At 43.6% G+C, this 19801-nt stretch overlaps 1 protein-coding gene across 1 annotated transcript in view; it reads left to right on the forward strand.

Annotated features, from left to right (window-relative positions):
* TKT (transketolase) overlaps positions 1 to 19801 on the forward strand; it is a 39958-nt gene that overhangs the window by 18179 nt on the left and 1978 nt on the right. The window contains exons 5-13 of the mRNA XM_075938916.1: positions 1578 to 1769; positions 3018 to 3136; positions 9024 to 9217; positions 11982 to 12146; positions 13331 to 13487; positions 15952 to 16082; positions 18099 to 18182; positions 18366 to 18459; positions 19664 to 19786. Coding sequence (XP_075795031.1) covers positions 1578 to 1769; positions 3018 to 3136; positions 9024 to 9217; positions 11982 to 12146; positions 13331 to 13487; positions 15952 to 16082; positions 18099 to 18182; positions 18366 to 18459; positions 19664 to 19786 — 1259 coding nt within the window. The remainder of the gene's footprint in view (positions 1 to 1577; positions 1770 to 3017; positions 3137 to 9023; positions 9218 to 11981; positions 12147 to 13330; positions 13488 to 15951; positions 16083 to 18098; positions 18183 to 18365; positions 18460 to 19663; positions 19787 to 19801) is intronic.

A 19801-nucleotide genomic window follows, 5' to 3' on the forward strand; every position in this document is an offset into this window, starting at 1 on the left:
TAAAATTGTTGTACAGGCAGTCCCCGGGTTACGTACAAGATAGGGACTGTAGGTTTGTTCTTAAGTTGAATCTGTATGTAAGTCGGAACTGGCGTCCAGATTCAGCCGCTGCTGAAACTGATCAGTTTCAACAGCGGCTGAATCTGGACGCCAGTTCTGACTTACATACAGATTCAACTTAAGAACCCCAGGCATCCCCAAGTCAGCTGCTGCTGAAACTGATCAGCGGCTGATTCCAGGAAGCCCGGGGCAGGGGCTTCCTGTAGTCAGCCACTGGTCAGTTTCAGCAGCGGCTGACTTGGGGACGCCTGGGGCAGAGCAGCTGAGGTGCTGCTGGGTTGGTCCAGTAGCGCCGCCGCTCCTCGGCGCTACTGGACCAACCCAGCAGCACCCCAGCTGCTCTGCCCCAGGCGTCCTGATTCAGCCACTGCTGAATCTGACCAGCAGTGGCTGAATCAGGACGCCTGGGGCAGAACAGCTGGGGTGCTGCCCCGTTGGTCCAGTAGCGCCCAGAGCTGCGCTACGGGACCAACTGGCATCGCCCCAGCTGCTGTACCACAGGTGTCCAGAGCAAAGCCACGGAGCACGGGGGCAGCGGGACAGCCCAGACGCGTCTGGGCTGTCAGCTGACCGCGTGCTTCACGGCTTTGCTCTGCTTCCCCCCCCCCCCCCCCCCCCCGGTCTCCCTGGTCTGCAGACCAGGGGGAGGGGGGAGTGGCAAAGCAGAGCCAAGCCGCGGAGCGCCCGGCCAGCTGACAGCCCAGACGCATCTGGGCTGTCAGCTGATCGCGCGCTCCGCGGCTTGGCTCTGCTTTGCTCTGCTTTGCCCCCCCCTCCCCCTGGTCTGCAGACCAGGGGGACGGGGGGGCAAAGCAGAGCCAAGCCGCGGAGCGCGTGGGCAGCGGACAGCCCTGTCCGCTGCCCACGTGTTCCGCCGCTTTGCTTCCTCTCCCTGGTCTGCTGGAGACCAGGGAGAGGAACGGCCCCGTTCGTAACTGCGGATCCGACGTAAGTCGGATCCGCGTAACTCGGGGACTGCCTGTACATATTTTAAGTTTAAATCACTTTAGATTATTAAAGCAGAAAGAACATTATAAATGAAACTCTTTCACTGATTGTATTGCATGTTACATTTTGATTTTCACTCACTTTGAGATTCTCACACATGAACAGAATGCCACACTTAGCTTAATAATTGGCCATTGGCCATTTTTGTAAATGTGTCTGGTCTTGGTTTTGTCATTTTTTTTCGTAAAACCAAATTTTGACTTAATTAGGTCACCTCAGCTGGGTACCAGCCAACCAACCCACTCTCCTCCCCCTTCATACATACTGATAAGTGCGTCAATCGTTTTTGCAAGTGTACAACGTTTTACCGATTGGGAAACTTAAATGAGACACAAATTTTATTAACCAGGGAATAAGATAATACACTTATACAGAGAAAGCCTATAATCGTTTTAGTCAATTCTCTTTGAGAGTCACACAAGCTTCGTATAATCTTAATTTAATATTGTGTCTTCTTTTAATGTAACTTTATTTATTGACTATTTTTTATAAAAAACAATCTCTTCTAGCTTTCGAGTCTACTGTCTGCTTGGGGATGGGGAGCTATCTGAAGGCTCTGTTTGGGAAGCTATGTCCTTTGCTGGATTCTACAAGCTAGACAATCTGGTTGCAATACTTGATGTTAACCGTCTTGGACAAAGTGACCCTACACCTCTGCAGCATCGTGTTGAGATCTACCAAAAACGCTGTGAAGCCTTTGGGTATGTGATTGGAAGAAGTTCAATTTCCTGTCTTCTCAAAACCATGTGTTGTGTCTGTTTTTCAGGTATAAATAGGCATATTTATAGTGTATTTAACTGAGATAGTAGCTCACAGCACCATGCAGGATAATCTTACCACTAGTTATGATTAGTTTTGTGTTTCTGTATTGCAAAAACAATATACAGCTGCAACTTTTTGTTTTTTTTTAATGAAACTCTTTATTCATATAGATTTATTAAAGAGCATATCAACTACTTAAAGGACGTTACATTGTTTTAAGAACATATGCAAAAATAATGTATCTGGCTATGAGAGCTCAATCTCCTGAAGAATATTGGGCATGTCAGGTATATGGGGGAAGGAAGAAGGGATAAAATGTCCTTTTCCTCTTATGCGTATGAAACATTTTTAAAACAAATATGTTAATATTTTACTGCTTCCTGGAAGATCATCAGCTAGTTTAAACATTTATAATACATTTAACATTTGTGCACACAAGTGTTTCAAACCCTAATAGAAGCTACACGGGCAAATTAGAGGTATTACGCTATTCTGCAATTTTATCTGTTTTCAATGTGAGTTTTAATTTTTTTTATAAAATTTGGATCACTTGCTCTTGTAATGAAAGACAGCTGTATATGGGGAAAAAGCATGCACAGTGGATTAGAATAGGGGACTAAGAGATGAAAGTTTTAGGTTTTATTCCCTATTAGGGGTGTTATTGTGTAGTTGTTTACACTATTAACCGATAAGTCTGGGTTTAGCAGTTAATCCTAACGACTACATGCATCCACTCTCCTTGCTGCCTTCCCGCTCATGCTGGAGCCACCTGCCCCCCTCCCTGCTGCCTCTTTCAGAGGCAGTGGGTGGTGGGGGAAAGTGGGATCACTGGCTCCCGCCTCTTCCTCCCTCCCCCCCATGTTCTCCCTGTGTATAAACATGTAACTGCTTTTTAAAAATCCAGCAGTTATATGTTTACATGAATGCATGTTAGTTAAAATCCCTATTCCCTACTCTGTTGCTGTTGTGCTGAGTGAACATGGGCAAGTATCACACACACACACCCTTTATTTTATTCATGTGAAAAAATTGTGATATTTTGTTGATTCTATGAGTGTTAATGTTTTTTTAAATGTTCGGAGAGACTCTTATATCATAATGAAGTATTATTAATTATTATTACTAACTCTTGCAGAGATTCATTTGTATAAACCATTTAGAAACAATTTGTTTGTTTTCATTCCTAGCTGGCATGCTGTCATAGTGGATGGGCACAGTGTAGAGGAGCTTTGCAAAGCCTTTGGCCAGACCAAAAATCAACCAACTGCTATTATCGCAAAGACTTTTAAAGGCAAAGGAATATCAGGTAATAAGTGGCAATTTAATGTTTCACATCTGCATGATTTACATATGAGAAATATTTCAAACCCCATTCTTAACGATACGATCATTTTAGAGCATACAATGTAAGAAAAGTTAACATTAGATTGGTTAGAAATAGGCCAAAATCAGGCCCTCAAATTTGTAACCTTTTGTCTTGCAGACAATTTCTTGAATCTGAAACCATCTCTCAAATTTTTTGGCTCTTCATTGGAATCAAAATAGATTATTTTTTTTCTCAATTCTGTGTTGCATAAGATCTGAATTACTTGATGGCTGAAATCTGCCCAGTTCTCTTTAGTGTTTTTATCACTCGGGATGGAACATTTCATGAGAACAGCTGATGAGATTTCAGTGCTATTTAATGTGCACCTTAGACATAATTTGGTCTTGCACTGAATCCTGGTCTAAGACCGATCTAGATATGAAACCTCTCTTTACTCTTTTGCTACAATTATTATATGAAACTAGGGATGTGAATGACTAATCGCTTTCCTGCCCTCCCCCCCCCCCTTTGCTGCCTCTATCAGAGACAGCAAGAGGTGGGGAAGAGGACGGGGCATTTCAAAGCAGCAGCGCCACATGGAGCCTGGGATCAACGGGGGATCGACCTCAGGCTCCATGCAGTGCTGCTACTTTAAAATGCTGCGGGAGCACGGGGCCAGCAGGTGACTGCTTGAGTCCCCCGCTGGCCCAGTGCTTCCTGCAGCGCTTTTGCCTTTGAAGTGTAGCAACAGCCTTTGAAATGTAGCAGAAGTGTCCTTATTGACCAATTGAATAGTCGATGCAATTTGCATCGACTATTCGATTAGCCAAACAATCAAAATTTTACATCTGTATATGAAATCCAGTACTTAGGTAACAGTTTCATAAAATGTACAAACTGTTGTGGGGTTTTTTTTAATCTGAAGTGGTTTTTAAATTTCTGAGTAAAACATAAGTTTACAAAACCATTATTAGCTAAACCTTAGATATTTATTTAAGTTAAAACAGAGGATGATGTCCTTGGCCAATGAAGACTTTTCTTGTTGGGCTAAAGGGGAATTTGATATGGACTGTGTGTTTGATCAGGCTTATAAATGATGAAATTTGGGGAAGGAGGCAGGAGAATCCATGATATTTTTCTGCTGTTGAATTCCTCTTGCATTCTTCCCTTTGGAAGTATTTTTCACTCTACAGAGGAAGGAGAGAATCTAGGCTACTTACCCAGTAGTTAGTTGAAGTCTGTAAGTGACACCAGGTCATCTGCAGAAACTTCATGCCTCTGTGGTAAGTCCGGGTGCTTAAAGCACCCACATCAAAACTTTGCCCACTAATAACTGCCCGTAAGATGCTCCTTAAAGGGTTTCTTCTTTGAGGCTGTCCCTATGGGTTCTCCACCTCAGGACTTGGCTTCAGTGCCGAAACAGGCTAGCAAGCCTAAGCCCCTTGCGGCACAATAACTCAAAGACAGCCATGGCACTGCCTACGCAGACCTCGGGTGTTACTACTGATAAAAATAGTGGGTTAACTAAAGCCCCACACTCGGCTCCGTCAACATGTAAGCCTGCCCTGCAGCCTGACAAGGCAAAAGGCTCACAGCCCCAGTACCCTCTGATGCCTACGCCTCAAACCTATTTTTCTACATCCGTGGACCAGCTAAAGATTACGTCAGCACCCACTACTCCGCTTTTCGGTACTGACGCCTCTCCCACACTTGCCAGGTTCTCTCCAGCAAATGTGACAGATCCTGCACCTCCTTCATATAGCGAGGAGGAAGCTGTGTCTTTCAAATCCTGTCTCACCCAAGCACTCCTCCCCTAGTAGGAGGACATCTCGGCCACAACCAATGATGCCTCAGTGGCACCCTGGACAGTGGCCACCATCTCTCATGACCATGCCTCCTGCTTGCCCCTACTGGGACCCCTGGCCGCCTCTTTGAATGCATCAGCAGCAGCAACAATAACAGCATGCTGGTCAGACCCACCCAAGAGACACTTTGGTGACCTTCCTAGATGTGTCTGGGGACCAAAATGTCTCCGATCATCCCTTTAGTGATGATGACTCAAATGATTCCTCACACCAGCCAACCCAGTTCTCCTCCTCTCCTTTGGAAGATGCCCTCATGTCACCACCTCCCTCGGTAGGCGATGTTCCTAGGGCTTTTCAGGACCTTTTTAGAAGGGTGGCTGGTGTGTTAGATATTTCATTAACGAGACAGCCAGACACCCAACATAAACTTAACACCATCCTGCAGGCTTCCCCATCAGGAGAATTAGTGCTGCCCATGGCCCCTGTCCTCATTGATCCCCCTAAACACCTGTGGCAAACACCAGCCACCATATCGCCAGTGGGCAAAAAGGCAGACAGAAAATATGTCTCCTCTGAGGGTGCAGAGTTTCTCTTCTCACATTCTCCTGCCAACTCTCTTGTAGTTGATGCTGCCAACCAGAGGGTCAAACATACTTTACCTAAATCCACTTCCCCAATAAGGAGTGGAGAAGGCTTGACCTCATGGGGAGAAAAGCCTATTCGTCTGCCTCCCTCCAGCTATGCATCTCAAATTATACAGCTATGCTGGCAAAATACACACATCACATTTTTGAACAGATATCCACCTTTATTAAGTACGTGCCAGAACACAAAAAGGAGCAGCTTAAAGCCAATACAAATGAGGGTTCCCTAATAGCCAGGACAGCCATACTGGCCTCTTTCGACTCTGCGGACACCGCCGCTCGTTCCCTGGCAGCCGCGGTAGTGATGAGGAGAGTATCTTGGCTCCATATATCTGGTTTTCCAAAAGAGGTTCAGACAAGAACAGCTACTCAAAAATCTTACCTTTAGAAATGGCGACGCTTCTCTGCTTGGTCCCAAAGAAACAACCTCGATGCAGCCTACCACTACCTGCGACCCTGCAATGTATCATGGAACTTAAGAACTTGGGCCTCTCCCTGAGCTCCCTTAAAGACCATCTCGTTGCAATCACAGCTCTACGCCAAACAATAGACAATACATTGGTGTTCACACACCCCATAACTAAAAGATTTCTCAAAGGCCTGCGAAACACCTTCCCTCCCGTCAAACCACCTCACCCCGCCTGGGACGTCAATCTCATTCTTAGGGCCCTAACAAGAAAGCCCTTCGAACCAATGGCAACATGCTCGCTACTCCATCTCTCCATGAAGGTGGCCTTTCTTGTGGCCATAACATCAGCCAGACGGGTGGGAGAAATTGCAGCCCTCATGACAGACCCGCCTTTTACAGTCTTCTATAAAGACAAGGTGGTACTCAGGACTCACCCAAAATCCTTGCCAAAGGTCTCCTCCACGTTCCACTGCAATGAGCCTATCAACTTACCCGTCGTCTTTGCCAAATCTCACGACAATGAGATGCATGCTACGCTTCATACCCTCGATCTCTGCAGGGCCATCGCGTTCTACATAAATAGTTCTGTGGATTCGTGTGGTTTTAACAGATTGTTCATTTCAGCTACAGAACCATCTCTGGGACTTCTTGTCTCCTCTCAGAAACTTTCCAAATGGATAGTGGAATGTATAAGACTGGCTTACTGAGCCTTTGGCAAAGATCCACCTGCACAATTCCATGCGCACTCCTCCAGAGCCACGGCTGCATCAACTGCAGATATCCAAGGTGTCCCCTGTTAAGATATATGCAAATCAGCTACCTGGTCCTCCACCCATACTTTTACGATCCACTATGCGCTCGACACATACCCTTCTAGGGGAACTCTTTTCAGCCACTCCATCCCTGACGGCTGTCCATAGAGACACTATGCTGACCAAAGCACCCGTCTCCAGTGGACACACTGCTTCATAGTCACCAAAGGTGGAGCACCCACAGGGACAGCCTTTAAGGGAGGGTTACTTGCCTTCTGCTGCAACTGAAGTTCTAGATGGGTGTCCCTTTGGGGTGCTCCACCACCCACCCACCCTCCCTCCCTCCCCTCTGTTTCGGGGCATCCTCTCACTCGCCTACCAGGACAGAGAAGGAACTGAGGGGATCAGGGTTCGCGCATGCACATTAGCTGCCTGGTGCAAGGGGATTGCTGCACATGTGCGAACTGCCTACCTAAAGCACTACTATAGAAATCTGCCGGGCGCGCTGGAGCACCCAAACACCTAAGGTGGAACATCCACAGGGACACCTATCTTGAAGAATTTCAGTTGCGGCAGAGGGTGAGTAACCCTCTCTTCCCTTGTGTGGAAGAAGGCAATGGAAAATCAGCCTCAGGCAACATTACTCTGTCTTTAAAATTTTCATGGGGAAAATACACATCTTCCTAAGGTCATTTACCTCTCTTTCTGGCCTACCGTGCCCTCACACTTATCCACAGAGATTTCTCCATGTTAGTGGAGGAAGGGGGTAGCATTGCTGCAGAGGCAGCTGATCTCCTGTGTTTCAGAATGGGGGATAATATGCACAGTCTGTCCCAGCCAGTGGCTATAAGTCCCTATAGTGTATGGGCAAATATGACACTAAATCCATCTTAGATGTGCAGTTGCCCCAGCATTTGATTATATACCATATGTTATTTTACATAATCTGCAATTTTCTCTAAGGTACATTACACTAGGAAGCTACTGTATTAGGATAGAAGCCACTTGAGTCTATATTGAATACATTTGGAATTTATCTTGGTACTGAAGACTATTTTAATACTTCAGTAGTCTTGAAAAGTATTTTTCCCACTGAGATACTGAAAACTACAAACATATCTGATGCATGCCAGCGTAGAGGAGATTAATCCTCCCTCTCATGTCTGCTCAATACTTGTAAATTACAAAAAAAAAAAAAAAAAAAAAACCACCCCTGTTCAAACTGTCTGCCAGCCAGTAATACCTGAGAGAGCTTTATACTGATTCTTGCATAGCAAGAAATTTATGCTGCTACATGACACTATGCCTATAGAAGTGCCAGCTATACTCTGGCATGCACTAAGGATTTTGCCATTGTTGAATTTGAACCCAGATTTTAAGTGGGAGGATGTGAATTCCTCTTTCTAATCACCTAAGGGATCAGTAGAAGTTGGAATGCATAATGCTTATCTTTTCATTACGTAAGCAAGCAGGAATAGTGAAGTTTTGCCAAGGCTTATGCTCACCTCCATGTACTGTTAGGCACACAAGGTTAAAACTGTATGAAACTCTATTTAATTCATATTGTAAAAGTTTAGGTCATCTTTAGACTAAATTAGTACCTAAACAGTAGGATGTTAGTGTAGTTTTTGAGGAGTGATTGCTGTTTGACATATAGAACTGGTATTTGCTGACAGAGTGGGTATGTCTACATTGCAGTCAGAGGTACATTTGCAGCATGGATAGGCATATCTGCACTAGCTTCAATCTAGCTAGCATGACTAAAAATATCAGTGAAGACGTGGCAGCATGGGATGTAGAAGGCTTCTGGGGACCACAGGTGTATATTTACATTGCTAGCCTTCACTCAATTCTGTGCATTGTTTTCATTGCTATTTTAGCCGTGCTAGATTGCAGCTAATTTAAATATGCCAACCTGAGCTGCAGTCACTTCTAATTGCAGTGAAGACCTAGACTTCATGTGAATTTTGTATATGTGTTCAGTATTCAGTTCTGTTGTTGTTATGGGGCAAAGTCTTGTGTACCAATGGGTGTTCCATGCATAGAATGGCTGCTGGTCCAGAACCATAGATGTTGAATATCTAGGATATGATCATTTCTATCCTCTTATGCATTTACATTTTTTAAAATTTGCTTAATACAGATGGATGATAGTCCACAATGGCAAGTGAAGTCCTTACTTAGAGCACCCATTGATGCACTTTCACCTTGGTAAGGACTGTGAAACTAAGGGCTTTAATTCCTTTTATCATATATTCAAATGTATTTTAAATGCAGGTATTGAAGATAAGGAAAACTGGCACGGTAAGCCCCTTCCAAAAAACATGGCTGACCAAATCATTCAGGAAATTGATGAAAAAATCCAGACCAAGAAAAAGCTTTCCCCAACCCTCCCAGAAGAGGATGCACCAGAAGTAAATATTAGAAACATTAAGATGCCTTCTCCACCAAATTACAAGCTAGGAGAAAAGGTACCACACTGCCTACTAACATTTACCTGTTTTGGGGATAAGAGGGAGGGAAAAATGCTATCCAGGAAAGCGCTTCCTTGTACTTTTACCATTCTGTTGTATGAATTACTTACCTAATGAATAAGAGTGAATTCTGTGTCTTACCCACCATTGGTCTAGGGCAGTAATCTCCAACCTTTTTACACCCAAGATCACTTTTTAAATGACAGACCAAGCCAAGATCTACCACCCCGCCCCTTCCTTGAAGCCCCGCCCTCTCTATTCTCCTCCTCTCCATCACTTGCTATCCCCAATCCTTATACTGCTGCTTTTTTTTATTATTATTATTATTATTATTATTATTCTGTAGGAAGAGGTTTTTCCAACATTTGGCCTGTCTGCACTGGACCAAATGTCAGAAAAAAACCCCTTCTTTTGGAAGCCACCTTATTCCTTGTGGAAAGAGGAATATAGGGGTGACCAAAAGAGCCTGTTTGCTCTTCCACTAAAAAAGCGGAAGAACAAACGCAACCCTGGATGCAGAAGCGTTTCTGGGATATCTCCAGAATCCTGAAAAACTCCTGCAGTCTAGCTGGACCCTTGCTGTGTTGAGACAGGATGTGTGGGCTCTGGGGTGGGAATGAGGGATTTGGGTGTGGGAAGGGGTGAGAGGTGCAAGCTCTGGGAGGAAATCTGGATGCAGGAGGAGGTGGAGAAGGGGACATTGGCTCGGGGAAGGGGCTCCAGGCTGGGCAGTGTTGGGATACTAAGCAAGCCACAGGCTTGCGGATGTGAGGGTGCAGGAATTTGAGTTGGGATATGTGAGGGGCTGAGGGCATGAGGTTCCAGTGTTTGATAGGCTCAGATCTAGGGTCTGGGGAAGAGGGAGTGCCAGAGTGGTTGTGGCCCGATGGGGGCTTGGCCCCAATTGGGGGTTTGTTGGCCAGGCTTCATATTTAAATAGAATACTATGTTAAACACAAAAAGTTTCTGCATTGTCTTTATGAGAATGGCAGGGAACCTGCCTTGAGTCAGGGGTCACTGACCCATAGAAAAGTCATTTGGGAGCAGGGGACACAGTACTGGGGAGGAGTGCTAGTGCGTTCTGGAGCAGGGAACAGGGTGCCAGTGGGGACGGGGGAGGGGGCAGGGTGCCAGGACAGGTTTCTGCAGCAGAGGACAGTGTGCTGGGGAGGGACAGGTTTCTGCAGAGGGGAGCAGGGGGACAGGTTTCTGTAGTAGGAGACAGGGTGCCAGAAGGAACTGGTTTCTGCAGGGTGCCAGGGGACAAGTTTCTGCGGGGGGGGGGGGGGGGCAGATTTCTGCAGCGGGGTCAGGGGGGCAAGGGAGAGGGAACAGGGGGCCAGGAGGGCAGGGGACAAGTTTGGGGCAGAGGAGAGGGAACAAGGTTGGGGGCGGGGAGTTCCCTACACCAGCCACGGAGGGAAGCCTCCGACCCGCGCTCCCTCCGGACTGACCGCAGGGCAGCCGGGCTCGAGCGAAGAAAAGCAGCTGCCCGGCCAGCTGGCCACGGTGCTCAGCCAGGGTGCCATCAAGCTCCACATGGGCAGGCGCAGAGGGGAAGCCACCCAGTCAGCTGGAGCATGGTTCAGCCTCCTCTGGGCTGAACGCCTCAGCCAGCAGGCCAGGCAGCTTCTCCTCTGCGCCAGCCCACGTGGAGCGTGGTGCACCCTGGCTGAGCGCCATGGCCAGCTGGCCAGGCAGCTTCTTCTCTTCCCTCCAGCCCGGTTGCCCTGCGCTCAGCCCAGGGAGGCTGCGCCTAGCTCCAGCTGTGAAAGCCCCAGTCAGCTGTCTGGGGTGTTTCAGCCCTCCCTACCTCCCAGCTCCCACCATTCCTTGCAGCTACTCACCTGTGTTGTTGCTCAGTGAGTAGCTGCTCCTCAAATGAGGAAATCTAATGTAAATGTACTGCGCAGGTGCGCAGTTGAGAGAGGGCTCGAGCTACTGTTAGAGCCCCTGAGATCTACTGGTAGCTCACGATCTACTGGTTGGTGACCACGGGTCTAGGGTAACCTTTGGTCCATTGGGGCTCTGTGTGTGGCTGACAAGACATTTTGTTGACCTTTGTCCACACTCAGGTTGCCAGATTCCACTGGTTTCTATCTACATAGTTTTTTTTCCTGCTGGTATTATTAAAGTGACATACACTAAGAGCAAGGAAACATGAAATCAGGTGCATGCTGATTGCACACAACATTGATTGTGAGAGCCATGCGCTTTCTCTACATGCAATCAAAGCGCTGCTATGGTTCAACTGGCACACACTTCAAATTCTAGCTAAGCAAATGCAGTTAAGAAAATTGCCCTATCCTGGGAGACTGTCTTAGTTATGGCATTCTTGCGGCCCACTGAGATGGAGGGCCACTCATGTGGCCCACTCACTAGCCTAGGTTGCCCATTGCTGCTCTCTAGATTCTGTACAAATAAAAGCTTTTTTGTGTGGTGTCTTTCACCTGTTCCCCATTCATTTCTTCTTTTAACTCTGCTCCCACACCTCTGCCATGTGATATGCCTGGTGCTGGAGGATAATGTATGTTTTGTTAAGACTAAATAGACCTTAGGCTGTATTGCATTATATTTTTCCTATTGTGTTCTGATTTGTGTTTTGGGTTAATTATATTTCTTGTATGTATTTAGATAGTTTACATTTTAAAATCGTGATAGGGTCTATGCTTAATAAAATATTTTAACATATCTAAAGCAAACAAACAAACAAACCCATTCTGAAACTAATAGTAGCACTGCTTTATTTTCCTCTTCAAAGATGGCTACCCGCAAAGCTTATGGACTTGCACTTACAAAATTGGGCCATGCCAATAACCGAGTAATTGCTTTGGATGGAGACACAAAGAATTCCACTTTCGCTGACCTGTTTAAGAAAGAACATCCCAACCGCTACATTGAATGCTATATTGCTGAACAGAACATGGTAATTATTTCCTTTACTCTATTAAATACTCTGCGCCCTGCAGCAGAAGATGAGACTGTAGATAATTTTGTCCTGATTATAAATGTTTTAGCACTTGATTTTAGGTGTTTATCCAGGTACTGTAATTTGATTTGCCTTCTGTTAAGAAAAAAACCTGCATGGCAGGAATAAACACAATGGAAATGCTGCTTTAACATCTTTTAAAATATCACAACTTTGGCTTCTTAGCAGAACTTGTAAATTTGCTGATTGTATGTAACATATCCTGCAACGTAATTTGTGGAAAGTCAGTTAAAAGAGACTTAATTCTCTCTTCTGACTGCAGGTGTCCTGCTGTGCCGTTATAATCTGCAACATAAGAGTAGCTGTAAACATTTGAGGACAAAAGGAGAAAATTAGGTTGTATTGTCCTCGTGGTTTTTATAATGGCAGGTTTAAAAAAATCTGTTATATTCTTGGATTATTCTACATTCTTGCAGCCAAATTCTGACACCTGTGCAACTTCCTTGAATCAAATTAAACTGCCTGGGTGTAAATAAGAGCAGAATTTGGCCATTGTTTTCATTAACTTGTAGCTCAACAACCATGGGTTCTCTTCTCTCATGTTTCATGTCAGTATACTTCTAGTGACTTCCATCAAGCTAGTCCTGATTTACATTAGTATGAGTGAGAGAAAAACAGCCCCAAGATCAGAATACTATCTCAGTGGTAATAAAATAAAAGGTACTGGGTAAATGTGTCAAGGGATTTTAGTGATAATCTGACACAGGGCTATGTTCTACTCTCATGTGCTTCTTTGTGGTAGACATCAATCACAAGCAAAGTTGAACAAATCCATTCATAACTGTTATCATCACTATCCACAAGTTGGAGGTAGTAAAATCACCAGATTGAAAGTAAAGAAAATACTTTGATGCTACACAAACAATGTCAATTAAGAAATAGAATAGATGCTACTCAGGTTTCCAGAGCAGAATGATTGAGTGGGAAAAAATCCCTTTGCTTTCCTTAAGTGAAGTTAGATGAATATGGACAAGTTTTGAAGTTTGTGAAAGAGAGATTTTAAGTAGTAATTTTTGGAGGTGCTTGAATAAAGAGGTTTCACTGTTAAAATTCCCACAGACCATTGTGTACCCTTCTGTGTGCTTTCCCTGCTAATTGTGATCTCCCTTCTCTTTTCCCAGGTGAGCATTGCAGTTGGCTGTGCCACTCGTGACAGGACTGTTGCTTTTGCGAGTGCCTTTGCCACCTTTTTCACCAGGGCTTTTGATCAGATCCGTATGGCTGCCATTTCTGAGAGTAACATCAATCTCTGTGGCTCTCACTGTGGTGTTTCTATTGGTAAGTGCAACTTGGAGTTATTTACCAGAAATTTTAGAGGCTTCAGTGATGACTGCTTCCATCTGTAAAAACTAGTAGTCCTGTGGCATCTTAGTGATCAATAAAAATATATAGTATTCATCAGATGAGTGGGAGTGGAAATAACAGAAACCCAGAGATATACAGCAAAAGTAGTACTTGTCAATTGTAGGACTTGTGTTAATGAGGCTAATTAAGTGGGCTAGATGTGTCCCATTCAAAGTTTTTACATCTAGCACTGAGTTCAGAATCTGAACTAGCCAGTAGTGGAAATGATGAAAATTAGGCACAGAATATGGTCCTGGTCTTCCGTGGTTTTGAAAATTGAGCCAATAAAATACATGACATGTCTAAGTCAGTTTTAGAATCCTAGAATATATACAGTTGGAGGAGTTTTCAAGAGATCATCTAGTCCACCTCCCTGCTCAAAGCAGGACCAACACCAACTACATCATGCCAGGGCTTTGTCCAGGCTGGCTTTAGATGTTTTTAAGGATGGAGATTCCACCTCCTCCCTAGGCAGCCTATTCTAGTGCTACACCATCCTACCTGATTTGTAAATAATATATATAATAAAAGAACAGCAAAATAGCTAGTCACCTGATTAAATAATAATGGTTTGAGCCATTACAGTGTGCTATAGAAGCCAGCAAGTGGACGATATAAATGTGTATGAACAGAAGTTACAGTGTGTAGAGACCGTGCTAAATATCTCTGCCATCTTAACAATTGTTTTTAAATGTACAATGTTAGTGATTAGAACATGTGACAGAGCTTTCACAAAACGCCATTATTAGTTATCCAGCACTTATGAGGTATGGCAGTTACTGGTTAACTGAATGTGCTGGATAACAAAGCAGCCTTGCTGGGTGTGCTTGGGGAAGGAGGAAGTCTTCTCCCCAGAAGTGGAGCCAGCAGCCCATTCAGCACTCTGTTAAATTCAAACTTTGTTAACTGGCATTGCCCCCAGCCAGGGCTTTGATGCCAGATAACACAGCTTTTAGTGTGTATCAAAACTCAAATCATTCTCTATTCTTATTTGCACTTTATCTCAAATGTCTGCTTTTACCAGATTTTTACTGAAATAGTAATTATTGGGTAGAACTGTGCTTTAATACTTACTGTAAAGCACCTTGAACATTGTTTGTGCAAGGCAAATAACAGATAATATTGAAGATGGATTGTAAAAGCCTGAAATAAGAGTGGAAGTGGAACCAGCACTAGAATCTTTATCTTGGATTTTGATTCAATTGCCCATTAATATTGTTGAATTTGAGGGTTTTTTGCTGTATCCATTAGTTGTTGACTCAGCCAGTTTCAATAGGAAACATAACTATCTTACGTATCTAATGGAGGGAAAAGGCCTATTGAAGTCTCATTTGTACAAGTGCTTGTAAGTACATGGATGTCAGTGGGAGATTTTTTCCTGTGTCTTGATTGTGGGCTAAGACTCCTTGTTCACTTTTGCCCTGGTTCAGATGTTATTTTCATGGAACTTGCACAACACCCAGGGTTTGGTACTTTTTTTTTTAGTAGTGTTGAAAGTTCCTCGGGTTTTTGGGCTTCTCTTACGAAAATACGCTATTCTCCTTTCTTGTCAACTCTTTTGAAACCTCTTTTGTAACTGGTAGTGGGCTTGTACTGATGGCATTTGATATTGCTTGTCCTTTAACACTGCAGGCACTGACATGATTGGATTCAGGAATCTTTGCAGAGTTAGGCTGAAATAATGCCACCTCCAGAGCCCCATTACATAAGGACATTCTGTTGTTTTCTTCTTAACTGACAACTCATGGCATACAGAACACTTTTCTGTGTCAAGTCTTTTTCAGACCTGCAATGTATTGCCATAAGATACTTGAAAAGTTAAATGACTAATATGTGCATTTTTCATTGCTCTTTCATGAGACTATTTACTACAATAAATGGATCTTCATTTAGTCTTTTAAACAAACATAAAGATCTGGAAATAATCATATAAATGGGCTATTAACTGTTGAGGAAATAGGAGCGATTTTCCTTGCACATTTCTAGCTGTCTAAATCCAGAGGAATACCATATACTGGGACATAACTTTAGCTCACAAAACTTAACTGTTGAACTGCAGTTCTGAAGGTGCTTTGTCTTGTAGCCCCTCTTATTTCTGTACACTTCCTGCTTTAGTTGCTTCTTTTTTTCCTATTGTTTTAGTGTTACATTTTATTTTTCTCTTGTTTTCTTTATAACCCTAGTTTCTTTCTTTTTAGTTTCCTTCTGTCTTCTTTACTATTTAGATGGTTCCAATAGAAAAAGAAGATGATTCTTTTCAGAAGCAGGTAGACTTGCATGTGTGTGTGTGCCTGATATATAAATATATTTTTTTATTTGCCCTTCTCTTCTGTAATGTCTCACCAGAGCAGATACTCATTCCATTTTATGCCTGTTTTTTTTTTTCTTCTTCTTTTAGGTGAAGATGGACCTTCTCAGATGGGGCTGGAAGATCTGTGCATGTTTCGTGCTGTTCCCAATTCAACTGTCTTTTATCCTAGTGATGCTGTATCTACTGAAAAAGCAGTAGAAATAGCTGCTAACACTAAGGTTTATGCTATAGTATTTCTGTTTGTTTTAAATTATTTTTTATAAGTCTATATTGAAGTTTCAGGTGTGATTTCCAGCTTGGATATACATTGTCATGCATGATTGCGATTGCCAACCTCAGGGCAGACTATCAAAAGGCAGGGCAGATGCCCCAAACTGGTGCTGTATTCTGTAATTAGATTTCATCAACTCAGTAACAAATGTTAAACTCCTGCATCACAGTTATATTCCTACCATGGAGTTACAGATAGTCTCCTTGGGCACTCCAGTCTATCTTGCCACCCAGGCAAGCTGGACTTAATGATTAAAAACACCAAAAATCACACAATATTCTGGTTCTTCCAGTCCCAAAAGACCACTCATTGGCCCCAGATCAACTTGTACCTTAAATATGGCACCACAGACAAGGCCGGTAACCAAAATCAGCTAAAGATTATTAACTTGGAAAAAGAAATGAGAGAGTTGTTTACAGATTAAAGCAAGCAAGTCTGTGTATATCAAGGAGTTTCAATTCTGAGTCAAAAGGTGACAGAGTTGTAGGAATCAGTCAGTTCAAAATGTTTTTCAAAGCTAATCCATGCCAAACAGCTTGGGAATCTCTACGTGTGTTAAGGAATTTTTACTCCTCAGAGCCAGACAACATAAAATAGATTCCGTTTTTCCTCATCATGGATTTTTATTCTTTTCACCCGTACTCCAGATTGATGGGATGAGTTCACACATATGTCTCCCCTTCCTGGAGGGAATTAGGAAAGCAATTGACAGGGCCTCTCTCTTTTGATGCTACACAATGCCCCCATTTGCCTTCAGTGGGCCATCTTGTACGCAGGATGAGTCTGTCACCGTAATTAATGCTGTGCATTTGTAAGTGTTCACTGAGGCATGGAGCCTTGGCACGAGCTGGCATCTGGTCTGCCAGCATCACAGACATAGCTGATGGAGTTAACATACTAAAAATAGAAATGTGGCCATGGGCTCAAGCAGCATGATAGATTAGCCATCCCGAGTACATGCCTAGGATTTCAGAGAGGATAGACCTATGCTGACTTACCCAGCTGTGGCTCTGGCCTTTTTCTTCCACTCTCCTGTTAGTGAGGATGCATTTGTGATTGAGTGATTGAGCTGTGACTCAAGAGAGCTAAATTCTGTTGTAGCTGCTGCCACAGACTTCCTGTGTCACCTTGAGTTAGTCCCTTAACTTCTCTGGGATTCCATTGCCAATCTCACCATTGGGGATTTGAGGATAAATCCATTAACATTCATGCTTACTCCAGGCTGCCTTTGACTGAATTTGGTCTGTCTCTAAAGATTGCTGGCATAAAAGGTCAGATTCTGCAGTCCTTTCTTGTGTGAAATTTCTATTGATTTAAAAGAAAGATTGGCTAATCTGAGCCACTGATCCTGTGCCTCTCCTAATGCTGCCTTACCTAAAGCAGTGTTGAGATGTTGGTGTGTGAAATATGCCCTGTACAAAGAAAGATGCAAAAAATAGAACAAGGAAAAAGAGGGATGGAATACAGGTAGGGATTGTTAAAAGAATTGGCACTTTCCATTACAAGACCATATGAACATAAACTGAAAGACATGAGCTTCTTTGCTTTTAGTTCAGGCTTTCCTCTTTTGCTTAGTTCATTTTGATCCTCAGGCTGCTAGACTGAGCAGAGATTTTAAGATTTTTAAATCCTAATTAGGCCAGGCAGGATTTTCATTTCCAGAAGTGAAGACTGGATGACAATTGGAACAAAAGTAAGGTATTAAATTGCTTGTGCACCATGAAAAAGAGGTTAACTATGCAGCAGTGACTGATAGTAGTAGTAATTGAAAAGCACTTGAGATATATTTAGCAAGAACTGTTGGGCAGGGAAAGTTCACTCAGTAAAACCACTGATAATATAGAAAGAATGAAACCATAGCCAAGTGGAATGAATAACAATCAGTCTTGTTTTGGGTATAAAAATTAGAATGCCTTAGTTACAGCTGTTTGTATAACTTAAACTGTGTTCCTTTTGGAAACAGGGCATTTGTTTCATAAGGACCAGTCGTCCTGAAAACGAAGTTATCTACAACAACAATGAGGAGTTTCATATTGGACAGGCTAAGGTGAGTATTGTCTAGTGAACCGTGTCATCTGAAATAGCATACCAGGTTCCTTCTCAAAAGCCCCTTCTTCCGTAGGGTATTCTGACTCCACTGAGTCAGTATGTAACTAAAACTAGTGGAATCTTAGTCAAATAAACCATCAACAGTATTTATCATCAAATTCTTATTGTTTTTTCCTTTCAGGTGGTAGTCAAGAGTAAGGATGACCAGGTCACAGTTGTTGGTGCAGGAGTGACTCTGCATGAGGCATTAGCTGCAGCAGAACAGCTGAAGAAAGGTGAATGGACATGACTTAGCTGTAACTGGACCTAAAGAAATGAGTACCAGCCAACCTAATTCCTGGATAGCTGAGCCTTCTGTAATGAGATATATATATATATATATATAAATTCTGCTAATCTGAAACTCATTAAAATATAAAAAGATGTTTTAGAACATCTTGTGTCCTCTTAAATGAAATACACGATATGTCTCCCATCCTGTAAATCTTCACTCTTGTGACTAATCCTGTTCATGTGAGTGGGGGTGGGGCCTGCTCAGCCCAGCAGGCCTGGTTAACCCCTCGCAGGTGAGTGCGAGGATGGTACACCCTGTCACACATCCCCCATCCCTTAGCATAATGTAGCAGAGGTTTCCTTGTGCCGCAGGAATCCTTGACTGCTGTATCGGCCTCTTGTGGGGGTTGGTAGCTGGTACAAGTTAGATCAGGCCTCAGGCTGCACTGATGTATGAGAGAGCTGGGTCAGCATGCAGCCAGCCCCAGAACAGAGGGAAGCAAAAGGGAGTTTGAAGCCATTTTGTACATGCCATTGAATTATGCTTAGCACAGTGGTACTCAACCTTCACTCTAGCCAACCTGAAGCCTGAATGACAAAGGTTTGCAAGGGACTCCGTGGCATGGACTCCTCAGGCAGTTGCTCTCTTTGCTGCCTCTTAATGCTGACCCTGGCTTTTATGTTGAGGAAACCAGGTGTTGTGGCACAATTGGGCTGTGGAGCATATGGGGTTGGAGGCCCTTGGAAAGGAAAAGATTGAGAACCCCTCCCTTAGCAGACATTGTGGGCCTCAGACTCTGAGTTGATGGCGGGGTAAACACAGATTGCTTCGCCGACCAGAGGAAGAGTGGTCATTGTGGGTAGCGGAATTCAAACGATGCAAGGAGCAGATGACTGACAATAAAGACTTTATGTGAAAAGCCTTGATTCTGGGTCTAGCTAGCATACTGTGCTTATTGTGAGGTAAAGGCCTCTGTGCTGGGAGCTGGAGCCATCTTCAGGGACTGAGGAAATGGGAAGGGACCATGCATGACTCATGAGTTCAGAATAAAAAAAATGATTCTCAGGAAATGATTAGAGCCAGTTTTTCAGTAATTATGCAAGAGCCTCTCAAGGGTCCTTTGTGCATTTCTCACAGTTTTTAACTCACATTCTCCAAAGCCACATACCATATAGTACAATAACTATACAATTCCACCTCTACAGAAAAAATCTATGTGAGAGTGATTGATCCATTCACCATAAAACCCCTGGATAAGATGACCATACTTGAAAATGCAAGAGCAACCAATGGCAGAATTATCACTGTAGAAGACCATTATCCTGAAGGTAAACTGAGTTCAT

The sequence above is a fragment of the Pelodiscus sinensis genome, chromosome 11 (assembly GCF_049634645.1).
Source record: "Pelodiscus sinensis isolate JC-2024 chromosome 11, ASM4963464v1, whole genome shotgun sequence".
NCBI classification, from domain to species: domain Eukaryota; kingdom Metazoa; phylum Chordata; order Testudines; family Trionychidae; genus Pelodiscus; species Pelodiscus sinensis.